Source organism: Gopherus flavomarginatus, chromosome 1 (genome assembly GCF_025201925.1).
Source record: "Gopherus flavomarginatus isolate rGopFla2 chromosome 1, rGopFla2.mat.asm, whole genome shotgun sequence".
Classification (NCBI taxonomy): Eukaryota; Metazoa; Chordata; order Testudines; family Testudinidae; genus Gopherus; species Gopherus flavomarginatus.
In genome coordinates this window covers 209,903,169-209,921,562 of record NC_066617.1, presented here as the reverse complement: position 1 = coordinate 209,921,562, position 18,394 = coordinate 209,903,169, and the positions used below count along the sequence as shown (strand labels likewise).

General features: G+C 42.7%; 1 protein-coding gene across 12 annotated transcripts in view; it reads right to left on the bottom strand.

Moving 5' to 3' along the window:
* The window catches only part of PKNOX1 (PBX/knotted 1 homeobox 1), a 284,239-nt gene that overhangs the window by 11,193 nt on the left and 254,652 nt on the right, over positions 1–18,394 (bottom strand). For all 12 annotated transcript variants that reach the window (XM_050936623.1, XM_050936624.1, XM_050936625.1 and 9 more), the window contains 2 exons: positions 15,209–15,380; positions 2,005–2,175 (listed from right to left, as the gene is read on the bottom strand). In XM_050936623.1, coding sequence (XP_050792580.1) covers positions 2,005–2,175; positions 15,209–15,380 — 343 coding nt within the window. The remainder of the gene's footprint in view (positions 1–2,004; positions 2,176–15,208; positions 15,381–18,394) is intronic.

Sequence of the window (18,394 nt, the reverse complement as noted above, 5' to 3'; positions counted from 1 at the left end):
ATCACACAAGAGCGAACACCATACCCCCGCACACTACATTCCCCCTTCCTTGGTGGCTTGCTCTCCCCCACCCTCACTTTCACTGGGCTGGGGCAGGGGGTTGGGATGTGGGAGGAGATGAGGGCTCTAATTGTGGGCGGGCTCCAGGGTGGGGCCAGAAATGAGGGGTTCAGGGCGCAGGAGGGGGCTCTAGGCTAGGGCAAGGAGTTGGGGTGTGGGAGAGGGTAAGGGCTCTGGGCTGGAGATGAGGGGTTTGGGGTGCAGGAGGGGGCTCCAGGCTGGAGCGGAGGGATTTGGAATGTGGGATGGGGCTGTGGGTTGAGGAAGGGGGTTGGGATGCAGGAGGGGGTGAGGGCTCTGGGCGCGGGCTCTGAGGTGGGTCTGGGGATGAGGGGTTCAGAGTGTGAGCAGGGGCTCTAGGCTGGGGCAGGGGGTTGGGGGGGTGAGGGCACTGGTTGGGGGTGTGGGCTTTGGGGTGTAGAATGGGGCTCTGGGTTGAGGCAGGGGGCTGGGATGCAGGACAGGGAACAGGCTCTGAGCTAGGGCTGGGGATGAGGGGTTTAGGGTGCAGGTGGGGGCTCCAGGTTTGGGGGGGGCTCAGGGCCGGGGCAGGGGGTTAGGGCTCGGGCTTACCTCAGGCGACTTCTGGTCAGCAGCTCAGCAAGGCTAAGGCAGGCTTCTTGCCTGCCTGCTCACCCTGGCACCATGCTGCGCCCCAGAAGTGGCCAGCAGGTCCGGTGCCTACTAGATGGGGGGACCAGGAGCCTCCATGCGCTGCTCTTGCTCGCAGGCATCACCCCCCAGCTCCCATTGGCAGGGAACAGGCCAATGAGAGTACAGAGCAGGTTCTTGTGAGGGGGGAAATGCGTGGAGCCTTGTGGCCCTCCTGCCAAGGAGCCGGACCTCCTGGCCGCTTCTGGGGCACAGTGCAGTGCCAGGACAGGTAGGGACTAGCCTGCCTTAGCCCCGCAGCACCCCTGACTGGACTTTTAACAGTCCAGTCAGTGGTGCTGACTGGAGCCACCAGGGTTCCTTTTTGACTGGGTTTTCCAGTTGAAAACTGGACACCTGGTCACTCTACAGGGAAAGAATAGCAGGTGTACCAAAAAGAGTAATAAAGCAATCATTATCTCTCAGATTATTTTATACAATAGATTAGGTATTGTAATCAGATATTTCAACAATCTAGCAAATACAGTGCACGTGTATAAGAATATGTGCAGCTGTTGATATTACAAGGTAGATAGAACAGACACGTGACATCTCTAAAATACTTTGACTAAAAACCAACAGTTAACCTTTGTCCACTCTAAAATGTTTGGATCAATTTATATGTTCAGTTTATATATACACATGGAGCCAAACCATCTTTTAATAATATAATGGAGCTATACCTATCTCATAGAACTGGAAGGGACCCTGAAAGGTCATTGAGTCCAGCCCCTTGCCTTCACTAGCAGGACCAAGTACTGATTTTGTCCCATATCCCTAAGTGACCCCCTCAAGGATTGAACTCACAACCCTGGGTTTAGCAAGCCAATGCTCAAACCACTGAGCTATCCCTCCCCACTTTTCACCTTCAGTGAGGCAGATAAACCTGACAGCTCGGTCAAAGCTAAGGTGACATTGCCAAAGAGATGCAATGTATATCATGACAACTTGTGTCCATTCTCTTTTTTAACATCTGTTCTCATCAAGGCGGCACATCCAGCAAATCCAAGTTTTTTTTTTAATTTTATTTTGAAGTTGTTGGACTGAGGTAAGAACTACAAGGAATGCAGGCAAACAGTAATTATAGCATGTCTCTAAGTATTGACACTTTTCGATAAACTTATCCACTGTTCAGCTCCTCAAAAGAGGGTTGCTAACCTTAATAAAAACACAATCACAAAGAACAAGGTAAGCAGTGTATAAGTGAAATTCTTACAAAGTGCAGCAAAAAGGTATTTATAAATTTTGTGGTATTTCTAAGCAAAAGCTCATTTAAATTAACTTGAAATGTACCTGCGATGGTACAGGTGAATAAGGACTTCCAGGTTCTCCACTTAGTAGAGTTTCACTGTTCATTTTAGTTTTCAGACAGGCAATGTAACGACTACAGAAATCCTTGCAGAGTTCATTAACCTTTTCTAGCTCAAGCAGATGAATACGTAGAACCTGGATTGCCTTTACCATCTAGAGAGAAAGATGAAAAAAAGACTTAGAAACAAGGCAAGAAAACACTATTACTTGCATGAATAATTAATAAAGGGCAAACTTTAAAAACGTGTAAGAATATACTATTTCAATTACCAGAACACAGAATTACTGATGCAGAAGGCTGCTCACAATACTCTTTCCCAGGCTGTATTTTACTGGAGTGTGAAAGGCATGTGTTTAGAACAAAATCCTGTGTTGATCCACTGCTTAGGTAAACTGCCAAACAAGACAGAACAAACACAAATACAGCATAGGATTTTTCTTGTCTTGGCCACAGTCTATATTACTGTACAATTTTAAAAAAAAAAATGGTTCAGGCCGGTGTGGTGAACAATAGTACTCTGAACTATACCCAGAAGAATGAGTTCAATTCTTCAGTTCCGTTCCCTTACTCCCTGGATCAGAAGAAACCATAAGTGCTATGCAAGCCTTGCTGAGGAGGAGTGCTGCCTATTACTCGGCAACTCAGGTGGCCAATTAATGCTGTCCTATTACCTAAAAGGACATTGGCAGCAACATAAGGCCTCAAGAACAGAGCTGTGAAAGTGAAAAAGTGGGAGAGGAACTTTCAGTTCTTAGACAAGAACAGAGCCTGTCAGCAAGCAAATAAACAAACAAATAAATAAATAGAAATAACCATTCATGACATCCTTTGGATATAAACATATTTATAATCATATACTTTAAAATGCAGTTCTATTTCAAAGCAAGACTACAGAAAACTGATATCTTACTCAACAGATCTGCTCCTATGTGTATTCAGCCATATCTGCTGACTTTAGTAACAAAAATGCATTGTTTTTCTGCTTTTTATGCCAGTTTGCAGAGCTAACACATCTAAGAAAGAATCCTCAGCTCACCCTATTTCACCTTGTGCATCAACAGGATTGCTCACAAAGCTCCAATCTGTTATCCCAGTACAAACTCACTGAAGGTAAGAAGGTTGAACTGGTGACACTCAGGGGATAATTTGAAGACAATGGGAATGCATGTGTAAACTTATCCGGCCTACAGAACTGTATTACTTATAATGTACAAAATATAAAAAAAATCCTGTGGTAGGCAGGGGAAAACCTATCACCCAGAAGCCTTAGACAGGCTGAATTGTTATTTGGGCAAGTAAAAGCATCAGACTTCCTGTTCACCAAACAAGAACATGAGGAGAGCCAGAATGACATCAGACACAGCAGCATACTCCCTAGTCAGAGGACAGATGGATGGGAAAGGGGATCAGAAAGAACTAAGTTGCCTCAAGAGCAGGGACAGAGGGGAGCAGTAACACCACTACTAGTGAGAGTGGAGGGGAGAAGATGCTGGGCAGAGGGAAGGGCCTAGCTGCTGTCAGCCAGATATGCAATGCTTTGGGAAAAGGGGCTGATACAAGGGAAAAAGCACACTACTGAGCATATCTGAGGATAATGTGTTGGATATAAGTGCTCTGATCAGAGGTCTGTGCTGCAGTCAGATAGTTCAAAGGCAGTCAGGAATCTTTGCCAAAAAGGGAAGCAATAGTTTAATTTTTCAGCTGAGCCAACGTAGTCTGTGTATTATTATTTATATTGTAGCAGCATTAGAGGCCTCAGTCAGAGATCGACACCATTGTGCTAAGCACTAGATGTACCTAACAAAGTCTGCCCCTGTCCCCATAGAGCTTACAGTTTACTCAAACTAACTAAAATTTTCATTACTTGCTGCTGCTAAACACAATTTGATTTTATTTAGAATGGAGATGATCTCTCTCTAATACTCTGTTGCAGCCTTCAAACTGCAAATTTACTGCTACTAAGGACAGGTCGTCTGATTTTTCACAGCAATCCTTGATTTACTTAAGAAACATTAGTGTAAAGACTATCTACGCACCTAATTTTAAACAAATCTGAAAAGTGTCTGGAAGACATTGAACACAATGGTTTTGGGGTAAAAAACCAGCATCAGCAGAGCGCAATATAGAAGGCCCCGGGCCAAGTAAGAATAAAGCACATAACACACAAGAAGAATGAGATACTTAGAGTTAAATGCAATTTCCAGAATTAATTAAAAGCTACTACTGATGTATTTCATGTCAGAAAGATGAAATGTTCTGTGTAATTTGCAGAAAACGTATCTCTCTGATAAGAGAACTCTTCTTGTAAGTGGGTGAAAAACCTTTAGAATTGATTTGCTACACATACATGATTTCTCTGCTGCTCATGCAAAATACACTGAGGCAGAAAACAAGCTGTTTTGCCCCCAATGAGAACCTATTACTATATAATTTTCTGTAAAGTGTTAAATAAGGAGATCCAACAGTTTGTCACCTTGTTTAACACTCTTTACAGTCACTAAACAAGATTTTAGTTCTATGGATTCTGAGATTTTGCTATTTGAAGGCCAAAAGTGTCCTTAATCCTAGATTGGGGTGAGCAGACTATGGCCTGGGGGCTGCATCCGGCCCTTCAGATGTTTTAACCCAGCCCTTGCGCTCCAGCTGGGGAACAGGGTCCAGGGCTTGCCCTGCTACATGCGGCTCCCAGAAGCAGAAGCAGCAGCATGTCTCCACTCCAGCTCCTACACATAGGAACAGCCAGGGGGCTCCACATGCTGCTCTCACCCCAAGCACTGCCCCCGCAGCTCCCATCAGTTGGGAACAGCAGTTGATGGGAGCTGTAGGGGCGGTGCCGGTGGATAGGGCAGCGCACAGAGCCACCTGGCCACACCTCCGTGTAGGAGTTTGAGGGGAATATGCCACTGCTGCCGGGAGCTGCTTGAGGTAACCACCATCCGGAGCCTGCGTCCCTGAACCCCTCCAGCGCCCCAACCCCCTGTCTCAGCCCTGATCCCCCTCCCACCCTCTGAACTGCTCCTGCATCCTAGAACCCGCACCCCAGGTTAGAGCCCTCACCCTCTCCCGCACCCCAATCCCGAATTTCATGAGCATTCATGGCCCGCCATACAATTTCCATACCCAGGCCAAAAAGTTTGCCCACCCTTGTCCTAGATCAAATCATATTAATAACTATAGCATGGAAGACTTTACAAATGCAAAGTCTCTTCAGGAAGTGCCTCAGAAATATATACAAATAGATAGCTTTGTTACTGTGCTTGCTGATGAATCAACGGACAGGTAAGTAACTGAGCAAGAGATGGTGAAATCTGATTTGCGCACGATAACAAATCTTGTACTCTTTGCTGATACAGGAGACTTGCAATCCGGGATAACTAGTGGTACTACTCAGGGAATAAAAACAGTGTCAGGAATTGTAAATATCATGGCAGAAAAGCTACAACCAAAACCAAATGGTCTTTCAAGACTGATTGTACAGTAGTGAATACAGGATGCTGAAGTAGTATGCAGGCCAAATTCAGACACAATACTCCTTGGCTGGCTGTTGTACAGTGCATCATCTACAACACTGACTTGCTATTCTGGATCTCACAAAAGATTCGCCTTATTCTATAAAGTTTGGATTTCTTTTGTGCACTATTTTGGACGTATTCACCATGTACATTGATTTGCTTGCCTGGCCAGAGCACTGAAGCCAGTGATCAAAAATGATCATTTAACAGTCACCTATTTTGCTACATATGGCAGAAATTAAGCTAAGGGGCTGAAGTAACCTTAGTTAAGGGCATCTTAAGACAGGCAAATTTGTGTGTACAATGTTTTCCATGATGGATGGAACCTACATTGTGCCTGAAGTTTTCCTTACTCTTCAAGGAGAGGATCTCTTTCTTGTATGAACTTTTAGTAAATCTAGAAAGTGGTATGTCAAAACTCACAGCAATGAAAGGCAATCCTAGCCCTTCGGTCCAAAACCTTATCTGTAGGGATGGCAAATGCTTCTGAGTTTTTAAAAGAAAAGCTGCAGAAAAATCAGATCCATGTGCTCAAAGTGTTATTTAAAATATTTATGCACATTCACCAGATTTCAATATTTTGACTACACAGAGTCCTAGTGATTAAAAAAAAAAAAAAAAAGGCACTGAGCCATTATGAAAGTATACAACAGACAATCTTCTAGACCAATGCCCTCTTCCAGCGGTTGCCTTTAAAATTGTGTTTAAATACCACCAAATCCCATATAAATGATCATGAACATGCATATTGAACATGTTTAACCAGCAGGTCACCTGCTTTTAAGGGTATATTGTTCTTGGTGGAAGAATTATTAAATAATTGTCCTGTAATGCCACAATGGTAGAATATGGATTTTGCACAAAGAACTTAAAAACAAAACAACCAGTGGCAAAGCAAGACTTGATGTAACTACAAGTAAACAGCCTAAATATAAACTTTTTTTAGCCTTACCAAACTATTCTCTACTGGCTTGAAGGCAGACCAGGAACAAAACACACTCATGGACAAAGTCACAATGAGCATGCAACAGTAGGTAGCATTCACTGGAGGGCTTGACTAATGCTAATCTATAGGATCAGATGGACAGTACCCATAGTATTACCTAGGTATCAAAACTTTTACTTGTTTGAAATAAGTTACCTTGCCTCAGTTCTGACCCTCTGTCTCAGATTAGTGGTGATACTGTAATTAACATTAAAGCAAGGACAAAACTAATGTAAGATAAAGTGAGAGCTAGACACACTAAAAACAAGAGAATAAAAATAAAATTCTAGCACAATAGTCCAAAAGAGAACAAACAGACCATAGAGAAACGCTTCCATACAATCACAGCAAAAATAATATTTCATTTTAATTCGCTTGAGAGAAAAAGAGACGACAGCCTGAAAATTGGGATGTGCATGTTTTCGCATGGAACAAGTACATCTGCAGTCTTAACTTCCTGTGGACAAAGCATTAGAATTATTTTCCCCCAGCATGACTGACTATTACATGTCACCTAACTATGGGTGTCAATAGCCATCTGATATTGTCTTTCCAGTTGCAGAAACAAATCTGGAACATCCACTAATGGTTAAATCCAGTAAGCAGAATAATTTCTCCATAGGTACCAGACAGTAAAAAGTACATCGATATTGTTTTAAGCAAACCCAGGCATATACTACAAAACAGGAAATAGGACTTCAATATCCTTTCAGTGAAACTGGCCAGCATCAGATACTTGAGAGGAAGTTGAAAGAAACCTTGTAGCAGGACAGTTATAAAATAAACTGCCCATGGAAGAAGTTTCCTTCTGACTCTCCACCATCTCAGATATCCTATCAGATTAGCTTATGCTCTAAAAGATGAGGGTTTATTCTTCTTCTAAAAAATTGTATCGAATCTATTGCAACTGTACTGAATCTAAACCAAAGTCAATTAAAGTCAATGGAAAGACTCCCATTGACTTCAATGAGAGTCATATCAGGCATATTATCACTACAAAATGTCTAATCCTTTGATGTCTATTAAGTTTGGCTTCAATGACAATGAATTCCACATGTTGTGTGAAAATTGTTTTTAAAAATGAGCCTTAAATGTGTTGCCTTTGAATTGCACTGAAAATCCCTTGCTCTTGTATTATGAGAAAGAGTAAACAGGAGTGTGCAGATTCATTTTTTATATATTATTCATTATTTTGTCCACCTTTGCCATAACCCTTTTATTTGTCTCAAGATCACTCTTTCTATGGAAAGCTTCTCCTTGCCTCTAAATAATACCATAAATCTGATGAAGGAAACATGGACTGCTCTGAGTTTCTATGCTACTTCTCATATGATAAATAACTGCCTGGATTAGCAACACCACCTCCATATGTCCCCCACAGGGATATGTTGAGAAATATAGTCAGACACACTACTCGCAAGAGGCCACCTCAGTACCTTGGAATCAGCAGACACATCAAAGATTATGTTACAAAAGAACACACGTACGCCTCAGTGTTGTCTTTGAAAAGCGTTAGCGTGCGCTTCTGAGTAATGCAACCAACTGATAATTCTAACTAATCTTTAATTCTCCGGATCAGTTCAAATAGGTGTAAAAATAAGTGGATAATGTTAAACTGCTAATTTGGTAAGTCTTCTTTTTAAATGTTGCCAGATAGCCTGTTCACTACTCTGGGTGATCTGAGCTACTCTAAATACTCTGCTTGGTAATATCTGTAACAAAAGAACTCACAAAACATACTGCTAACAAGTCTCATTAGTAAGCCCCTGTGGCTTTCTTAGTCGTGACCCAATAAAGAAATCTCATTACCCAGTGCAAACAATGGTTGTACCATTACACTGCATCTAGGATGAAAAGAATACAAGTACTAATGTGTATCTTCCCTAGGATAGATTACTTCAGAGTTGTTCACTGGGGCCTGATCCAAAGTCCATTGAAGTCAATGGGAGTCTTTCCACTGATTTCAAGGGTCTTTGTATGAGACGATGTTCGGAGTGGCACCCTTTAGGATACTATGCCAATTGATTCAATTGCGTGAATCCTCTCAATTCAAATAATCAGACAGTGCTGAAATTTAATTTAGATGTCACTCTCAACTATAGGTGCACTAAGGTGGTTCTTAGAAATATTCCAAGTAAATTCTGCTAAACTTTCGCATGCTGAAATCTTTTGCATAGCATTAATGCAGGAATCCATCCGCTCACTTAAGAAGTGAGTAGCCCTCATAGGATCAAAGTAATAGGAAGTCATCAGAATGACTAAAATTTACTAAAAACTGCTGAATCACTGTGCTTTAAGATTCTGCAACCCAATAAAGCTCACAATCCACTCCCATTTTAGCCAAACGGCTTCATTCCCAAAAGATCTTTGCCATGTTGGCAAACCACTCTTTAGAGGCCATGTACACTTGATCAACCCCTTCCTTGGGAGTATCTCAGCCAGTTTAGGTGTATGAATCACCTGTAGGGTTCTGTTACTGATCCATGGGAGACTCCCAGACCATCCTTTATGATTGCTCAGAGTGTCCTGCAATTAGTGGATTAGCCTCTGTGCTGCCCTTGAGCCATATGGGTTTGCTGAGGACCATGGTCACAGTATCTCAATTATTGGGGAGCTACTGTGACCTCAGAACAGTCCTTGAAGCAACACTGAGTAAGTCATAAGAACATAAGAGTGGCCATACTGGGTCAGACCAAAGGTCCACCTAGCCCAGTATCCTGTCTTCCAACAGTGGCCAATGCCAGGTGCCCCAGAGGGAATGAACAAAACAGGTAATCATCAAGCGATCCATCCCCTGTCGCTCATTCTCAGCTTCTGTCAAACCGAGGCTAGGGACACCATTCCTGCCCATCCTGGCTAATAACCACTGATGGACCTATCCTCCATGAATTTATCTAATTCTTTTTTTAACCCTGTTATATAGTCTTGGCCTTCACAACATCCTCTGGCAAGGAGTTCCACAGGTTGACTGTGCATTGTGTGAAGAAATACTTCCTTTAGTTTGTTTTAACCTGCTGTCCATTAAGTCTAAATTCTGAAAGCTGTTCTCCCCCAGCCCCCAAAGTAAAAAGAAAGCTCTTTCACCTTGGCCAAGCTCATGGCTCTTCGTCTGTTGTACTGAAATATGTGGCTTCTTTTAAATCAATACTGAAATGCATGGCTCTCTCTAATTCAGCTCTTATTCCAAGATGACACTGTACTATTGAGCTGGTATTTACCCCCAACATGTTTATGTGTCCACAGAAAATGGAACAGGCCTGGACTGGAGGGAAGGGAGCCTTGCAGTTGTGTGGCCCAGTCTGAGTCTCTCTGGGCTATCCTGATAACAGCCCCTGTTGGTGCCTGCTTTCTTTGCCTGGATGAGCTGAGGCAAAAGACAGAAGAAGAGAAGCTGGGGGTGGGTGGAAGGAGGAGGAGAAATCAACCTTGTAATTAAGGATCCTGCCTACTCCACCTGGGATATATAAATATATATTTTTAAAGGTTATAAGGGAGGAAAGGCTGCCATTGCAACCAGTTGCAAACCTCACTTGTGGGAACACCAATAATTCAAGGAGAGTTGACATAAGACCCTGTGTCTGGTTGGTTCTTGGGGACTAACTCTTCTGCTCATTTCTTTGGTACCCTTGACTGACTGGACTGTATATTGACGTGCGACCAATACAGAATGTCCAATAATACCAACAGGTGGGGGAAGAGGTTACACTGGTCAAAGGTGTCACTTCTTAATTATCTCATAGTGGAAAGCTCCCAAATAGGGGAGGAGTATGGCTAACAGACATACCATAGAGAACCTATCTAAGGTATTTGGAGTAAGACATAAACAAGTCCACATGATCTATGGGCAAATAAGCTTTAAAGATTTTGATTATTCCTCTCAAAAGAAACCAGGAGCAGAGGGCAAAGGAAAACAGTGTCTTTGTTAATATTAAAAAAGTTAAAAATACCTTGAGGCAGTATCATCTGATCTACTTCATGCAGAATAAAATGACTTTCATTTTTACTTATTTTGATGACAGAATCTAAGACAGATTAATAGAAGTCTGAAAAAAAAAATACCCCACAAGAAATGCTAAGATACCAGCCAAAAGCTGTGGCTGATATAGGAGCAGCAGCAATCAGGCGCTCCTTTGCTGTCAGTCCTGAAAGAACTGACAGAGGCATTACAGGCTAATAAACTGGCAGAAGGGAGGAAAGAAAAGAGCTGTCCCTCAATTCTAATACTATAAGAATTCCTGCCAGTCAATATACTAGGATCATGGACTTAAAAATGACACTAACACCAATGGTCTGTTTAGGGAATTCTGCTTACAGTTCTGTCATGTTATCAAGTGACAGACTCACAAGATCATGTACCATGTGACTCATGACATCAAAGACGACTGAATCTGAAATAATAGCTGCAATCTTTCTCAGAAAGAAATCTTTCTGGCTATTTAAAACCATTAAATGTGTTTCCCCCCTTGACAATGAACCTCATATTTAAACAAGATATTTTAACTGAAAACAATTTGAAGGTGTGAAATGTCTCCAGCAGGGTTCTTTCCTTTTCAAGAGGAATCTAAAATGGTGGTAACAATGTGGTGGGTCTTACAGAATGTCAGTAAACCTGCAGTGTTTTTCATGGTTCAGCTATACTTTTCATATGATGGGAGAGAATATATCATTATAGCTCTTAATGAAGCAGTTATTATTATTATCAACACTTATGATAATATAGTGGTATGAGTACTTCACAAGGACTTCACTGGGTCATTAACATTCCAGTTAAAATGAACAAACACCATGTGCCCCTGCTGCTTGCGGCTTTCAAAAAGCCTGTAGAAGGACCTGGTTTATTTTCTCTCTTCCACATTCTGTCCATTATTTTTGTCTATGGTGGCAACAGCCACTCTACTACTGGATTTAACCACAGAACCATTATAGGATACAAACACATTTCGTCTTTTTTTGCTTGGGCAAATTATTTCACAATATCAATGACCTTTTCTTATGTAAATTACCCCAAACTTTGCCTCTCTGTTAGAGAGATACAAAGATCTCATGGTTGAAACACTAGACTGGGACTCAGGAGTTCTGAATTCTATTCCTAGCTGGGACCTTGGACAAACCACTGAATCGCTGTGCTTCAGTTCTTCATCTGCAAAATGGGGATAGTAAGATCTCTCCACCTCGCATAGGTGTTGATTATGCATTAAAGCCTCTGGGGTACTCAGACTACAGAGGAGTGCCACTGAAAGGCCTATAAATGAATATAATGTAAATATTTTACTAACTCCTTAACTGCTTGTCCATCTTTCTTGAACACAAACTGGGTCTTCCAGTCTAACTCTGTTCAATTACAAGTCACCAAAACAAACTTTCTACTTGACAATGGAAATATCCTCAGCTATCTATCTCCCTTTCATTCAAGTCTAGTCATGGAGTTGCCCTCCACCATGAGCTCTTCTCTGCACCTCAAACGTATATAATCTCCAAGTAAGCCTACTGTAACTTTTCCAGTACAGCACATTCTCTCCTCTCCCCACAAGTAACTTAATTTAAATATGTATTAAGCCCTTTCAATGTTGCCTCAGACTTCACTCCCTCCAGAACCCTGATAGTTTCTGATGATCCTTTCTGAATTCCTTCCAGTTTGTCAATACCTTTCTCGTCTTGTACCCAGAAAGAAACCCAGTATTTCAACCACAGTCACACAAATGCCATATAAATAAGAACTATTACCTACCTCCCTGCTCCACGATATCATGTCTTTCTATATGTAGCCAAAATTGACTTTTGGCAGCCAGGTACACTCATGTCTAATTTGCTGTCACCTCTCTGTCACTCTATCACCTTGATATCACCTCTGTGTCACTTCCAAACAACTTAGCTTTCTCCCATCTGTTAAACCCAAAAATAAGAATTTACGTTTTCCCCAGATGTATTGACTTGTGTCTCCCACCTTTTCCTTCCCCCAAGTTATTAATCTAAGTCCCTTTCTATTACAACATTCTTCTGCCCTGACTTGTTTCCTAATTTCATTACATTAATAAATGAAACATGTTTACTGACTCTTCAAGACCGCTAAAAATGTTACCACTTGCCTTTGTGGGCATCCCAATAGACACCTTCCCCAATTCAATCTATTGCCATTTATCATTAATCTTTGTTTATAGTCTTTTAATCTTTAAAATATACTTATGCACACACTTTTAGAAAACAAAGGATAGGAAACTATCTTTTCTCCAAAGATATATAATAGATCCCTACTTTGAGTCTCTAAAGTTCCAAGGTCATGTTTGTAAAAATACATAACTTGCAACAATGTAGGAAGAATATAAATATACTGTATCAAAGCGAAAAAAACAAAAACAAAGTAAAATAGATCTTGATCAAAAGGTAATATAATAATCTTTTTTGCCTGCTTTCAACAGGTTCAATGAGGCGGACTTCAAGCAATAATACCTTGTAAAAATATGTCTGGAACTCTGTGTGGATGCCATAGATCACAAGCCAACATTCTTCTGACACTCATCGTTAAAAACACTGAAATCATAGCCCTACCAAGAAATAGCAATGCAAGCCGTACTACGACAGACTTCTGAGGATGAATTTATGGAGAAGGGTCTTTACTGGTGTCATAAACAGATAAGTAAGAGTTAATAGAACAAAACTGCTTCATATCTCTTTTGCCTGGAAAGGGTTAACAAGAACAGTGAGCCTGGCTGTCACCTGACCCGAGGACCAATCAGAGGACAGGATACTTTCAAATCTTGAGGGAGGGAAGTTTTTGTGCTGTGCTGTTAGTTTTGGTTGTTGTTCACTCTGGGGGCTCAGAGGGAGCAGATGTGCAACCAGGTTTCTCTCCAATCTCTCCAATACAGGCTCTTATAAGTTCATACTAGTGAGTACTAGCTAGATAAAGCGAGTTCGGCTTATGGTTGTTTTCTTTATTTGCAAATGTGTATTTGGCTGGGAGGAGTTCAAATGTGTATTTGGCTGAAAGGAGTTCAAATTGGTATTTTGCTGAAAAGATTTTAATTTGTACTTGTATACTTAGGCTGGGAGGGTGTTCCCAGTGTCTATAGCTGAAAGACCCTGTACCTATTCCATTTTTTTTTAATTTACAAAGATAATTTTTACTGTTTTTTCTTTCTTTAATTAAAAGCTTTTCTTGTTTAAGAACCTAATTGTTTTTTTATTCTAGTGAGACCCCAGGGGACTGGGTCTGGATTCACCAGGGAATTGGTGGGGAGAAAGGAGGGAAGAGGGAGAGAGAGAGAGGCTGATTTCTCTCTGTGCCAGGATTACTTTCTCTCAGAAAGAGTCTGGGAGGGGGAAAGAGAAGGAGGGGGGAAGGTGAATTTTCCTCTCTGTTTTGTGATTCAAGGAGTTTGAATCACAGTGATCTTCCAGGGTAACCCAAGGAGGGGAAGCCTGGGAGAGACAACAGTGAGGGAAAGGGTTTTCTTTCCTTGTGTTAAGATCCAGAGGGTCTGGGTCTTGGGGTTCCCCGGGCAAGGTTTTGTGGGGACCAGAGTGTACCAGGCACTGGAATTCCTGGTTGGTGGCAGCACTACAGGTTCTAAGCTGGTAATTGAGCTTAGAGGAATTCATGCTGGTACCCCATCTTTTGGACGCTAAGATTCAGAGTGGGGAATTGTACCATGACAACTGGGCTTGACATGTGTGCGTGAGAAGCTAGCAGGACTCACTGACTTAGGTAGAATACAGAGAAAAGGTATTTCACTCTAACATAAAAATAAAGTAGTCAAACATTTTTTGTGTGATGCATGCCAAAAAAGAGTCACACTGGCCTTTTTGGACCAGACAGTGAGTTCTTTCCGTGTAAGTTGGAATGCTCTTTTGGTAGGCTTCCTCTGAGCAACTGGGACTTCAGAGGTACTGAATCTCTGATCCTCTCTACCTGCAAGTACTCATCAGCTGCCTAATTTGAAGTTCCTTCTCTCTGCCTTGTCTGAAATGGCAGAATTCCATTTATTGCTACAAAACAGACACAACCTTATAGGACTCTCGATTTGAACAGCTTTTTACATAGGCCCCAAATACCAAACTGAGTATCATTTAGAAATGCTTCTCAAACTGATTTATCATTCAACACAAACTGTTCTACTTGAATTTTTTTTAAAAAAGATTTCCTTATATTCCTATTGCATATGGGGCCTCAGACTTCTTTTTATCTATAAAAGTTAGTGGGCAATTTTCTAACCTTTCCTCCCTCAGACTATGCAGATGCATCAGGGCAAAGAACACACAACAGGAAAATCTGACTAGATAAGATATATAGAACAGTGAACAAAAATTATCTGATTGTCTTCTGAGAAACTACTCTGCACAGTCAACTGGATTGTAGTGGGTATGTGTCTTAACTCATCTCTAAATATAATGTCAATCTCAGCCATTTTAGGAGCACATATTGGAAACAAGTACTGAAACATGTGAGGCAGGTGGTCAAAATGAAGGATGCAATAGATGTTTGTAGATAAGAAAAAAAGGATAAAAATACAAACTAAGTTTACAGATTTTTTCTGATCTTTAGTTTCAGAATTCAGTACTTGCAATATTAACAATACACCATTGTAGGGTCAAAAGATTTGGGAATCTACTGAGAGCAACAGTTGAGAGAAGTAATTGGGAATAAAAGGGAGAAGTGTCACTTGCTTCATAAAAATACTTTATACTTACTAAATTATCAGTTTCTGGATCTTCACAAAAAAAGGGTTTTCCTTCCTTCTCCTGCTTCCTTACAAAATTTTCAATATCTACATCAAAACTAGCAGAGGTAGTGCCTTCTGAGCCCTGTGTAGATTGTTCACATTTTTCAAATAATAGTGCTAATAATGGAAACAGTGGGTGCCTAGGAATAAACAAATAATAAAATCAGGTCTGTATAAATATTTTTTTACTTTATATTTCCTACTTTATAATGTTAGGTATCCAAAAAGTAAAAACCTAACCACCGTTCATCCAGAAAAGCAATTCCATAAGTTTTATGAAAAGATTATCTACAACACAACGGACAATATTAGCCAAAAATCCATGTTATTAAAAAAAAAGTAAAACTGTATAAGATTTAGACACAACTAAAACTGTATAATAAAGCATGACTATTTAATTGGACATTGATAAGAAGATATCATAATTGTAATTATGAAGCTATGAAATGCCATTTTATTAATTGTAAGTTAGTAGAAGGTGATGTATTAGTACAATGTATAATGGATTATGTGGCAAACTCAGGACAACTAGCTACCAGGAGAGGGGTAGTAATTAGTCCCAGAAGGGTTAAAAGGCCTCTCCCTATCTATTGAGGGGAGATAGCCATGGAGAAACAAGGTCCAGCTGGAACAGGGATTACCAGGGAACTAACTGGCTTCAGCTGGCCCCAATTGCTGGGGACTTTTTAAACCCTCCCCGGCAGGGAAGCCGGGGGGGGGGGAGGAGAGAAGTAGAGTAGCTGCCAGCGAGTAAGTGCAGCAGGACTCTGAAACTCTTCCTGCAAGGCAGATTGCACTCTCCCCAGAAGGAGAGAAAAAGTGAGCAAGGGACTGACTGAGAAGGGATCGGCCAGACCCTGTGCGACCGGGAAGGGCTTTTGCTTTGCTCAAGCCTGTGGCTCCAAAGCGGCAAGGGACTGAGCCAGCAGAGGAGAAGCGGGTACTTTGCCACACGTGGTGTCAGGAGTGGGATGCATTAGGAGGGAGGCTCTGTGGCAAGTCATCACAGGGCAAGGTAAACCCCCCCGCCCAAAAAAAAATGGAGGATGTAGTGAAGGCGTTGATGCAGGCCACCGCGGCTCAACAAGAGGCTACCAGAGTACAGGTGGCGGCCCAGCGTGAGTCAGTATGGGTCCAACAGGAGACAAACCAGCTGCTGATGAGCCCGGCGGCCCAAGATTGAGCCACCCTGAACGAAGTAGTGAACCAGTTGAAAGCCCTGACCACGATGATGCACGGGGCCCAGGGGACCCGGCTGCTACGGGCGAGCAACTATTTACAGAAGATGACAACAGACGACGATACAGAGGCATATCTCCTTGCATTCGAGAGGATGGCACTGTGGGAGGCCTGGCCCCAAGACCAGTGGGCAGGTCTCCTGGCTCCATTCCAGTGTGGGGAGGCCCAGAAAGCCTACTTTGACATGACCACAGAAGCAGCTATGGATTACCCTCAGCTGAAGGCGGAAATCCTGGCGAGGGCAGGCGTGACGCCGGCCCTAAGGGCCCAGGGCTTCCACAAGTGGAAGTACCGGGATGACAAAGCACCGAGGTCCCAGCTATTTGAAGTGGCTCCGCCCCGAGACCCATGGGCCGGAGAAGGTGGTGGAAATCCTGGTATTGGACAGGTACATGAGGGGGTTGCCGCCGGACATACGGGGGTGGGTCCGCCAAAATGATCCCTCCTCTTATGACGAACTAGTTGCTCTCGTGGAGAGACACTTAGCAGCCCAGGAACTTTCTTGAACCACCGGGGAAGGAAGGAGCCAGAATCGGAGACCAGCCTCTGCGCCGAGGCCCCGGTTTGCCCTAGCTCCAGGACGGAAAATGGAGGGGAGGCAGCAGGCGGAAGAGCAGCCGGCCGTCCTGGAGAGATTGGAGGACTGGGGAAGGAAGACTGGGGGGATAAATCCCAGCAGCCTGAAAAATAGGGGGCTGCCCCGGGGGGAGGTACCGATGTTATGCTTGTGGTGAACTAGGGCATATTGCTGCCTAATGCCCTAATCTAGGAGAGCCTATGCAGTGTGAACTGGGAGATATAGGGGGACCATGCGAGCTAATAAGTCTAGTCGAGGTTGCGATGGTCCCTCATAGATACACTTGGCCCGTTAAGATGAACGGCGTAGAGACCACAGCCTTAATAGACTCGGGAAGTGCAGTCACATTGGTCTCAGGGAAGCTGGTCAGGCCGGGCCAATTATCCCAGGCAAACTCAGGACAACTAGCTACCAGGAGAGGGTAGTAATTATGAAGCTATGAAATGCCATTTTATTAATTGTAAGTTAGTAGAAGGTGATGTATTAGTACAATGTATAATGGATTATGTGGCAAACTCAGGACAACTAGCTACCAGGAGAGGGGTAGTAAGTAGTCCCAGAGGGGTTAAAAGGCCTCTCCCTATCCATTGAGGGGAGATAGCCATGGAGAAACAAGGTTCAGCTGGAACAGGGATTACCAGGGAACTAATTGGCTTCAGCTGGCTCTAATTGCTGGGGACTTTTTAAACCCTCCCTGGCAGGGAAGCGGGGGGGCAGGGGGAGGAGAGAAGTAGAGTAGCTGCCAACGAGTAGGTGTAGCAGGACTCTGAAACTCTTCCTGCAAGGCAGATTGCACTCTCCCCAGAAGGAGAGAAAAAGTGAGCAAGGGACTGACTGAGAAGGGATCAGCCAGACCCTGTGCGACCGGGAAGGGCTTTTGCTTTGCCCAAGCCTGTGGCTCCAAGGTGGCAAGGGACTGAGCCAGCAGAGGAGAAGCGGGTACTTTGCCACAATTAGCACTGACACAAAGAATGAAACCAGATTTAAATTACAAAAAAATAAGCCTGAGAGCAACCATCTGGTCTCCAATATGTGCCCCATTTCAATATAACAAAATCACCTTACAGTTTGATACAATTGAGAACGGCCTATATTTTGAGAGACTCATTGTGAAATTAGCTAACTTGGCTCAGGTCAGGACTAAGATGATTCTATCATTAACTCATTTTGTGATCTTGGCCAAGTCACTTACTCTCCTTATGTGTCATTTCCCCATGTGTAAACTGGCAATAACAGAGCCTTTGTGAAGCACTTTTGGCATGTCTACACTGCAAAGAGAAGATGTGATTGTAGGTAGGCATACATGGGATAGTTTTAATTTAGCTAGCACGTGTCACA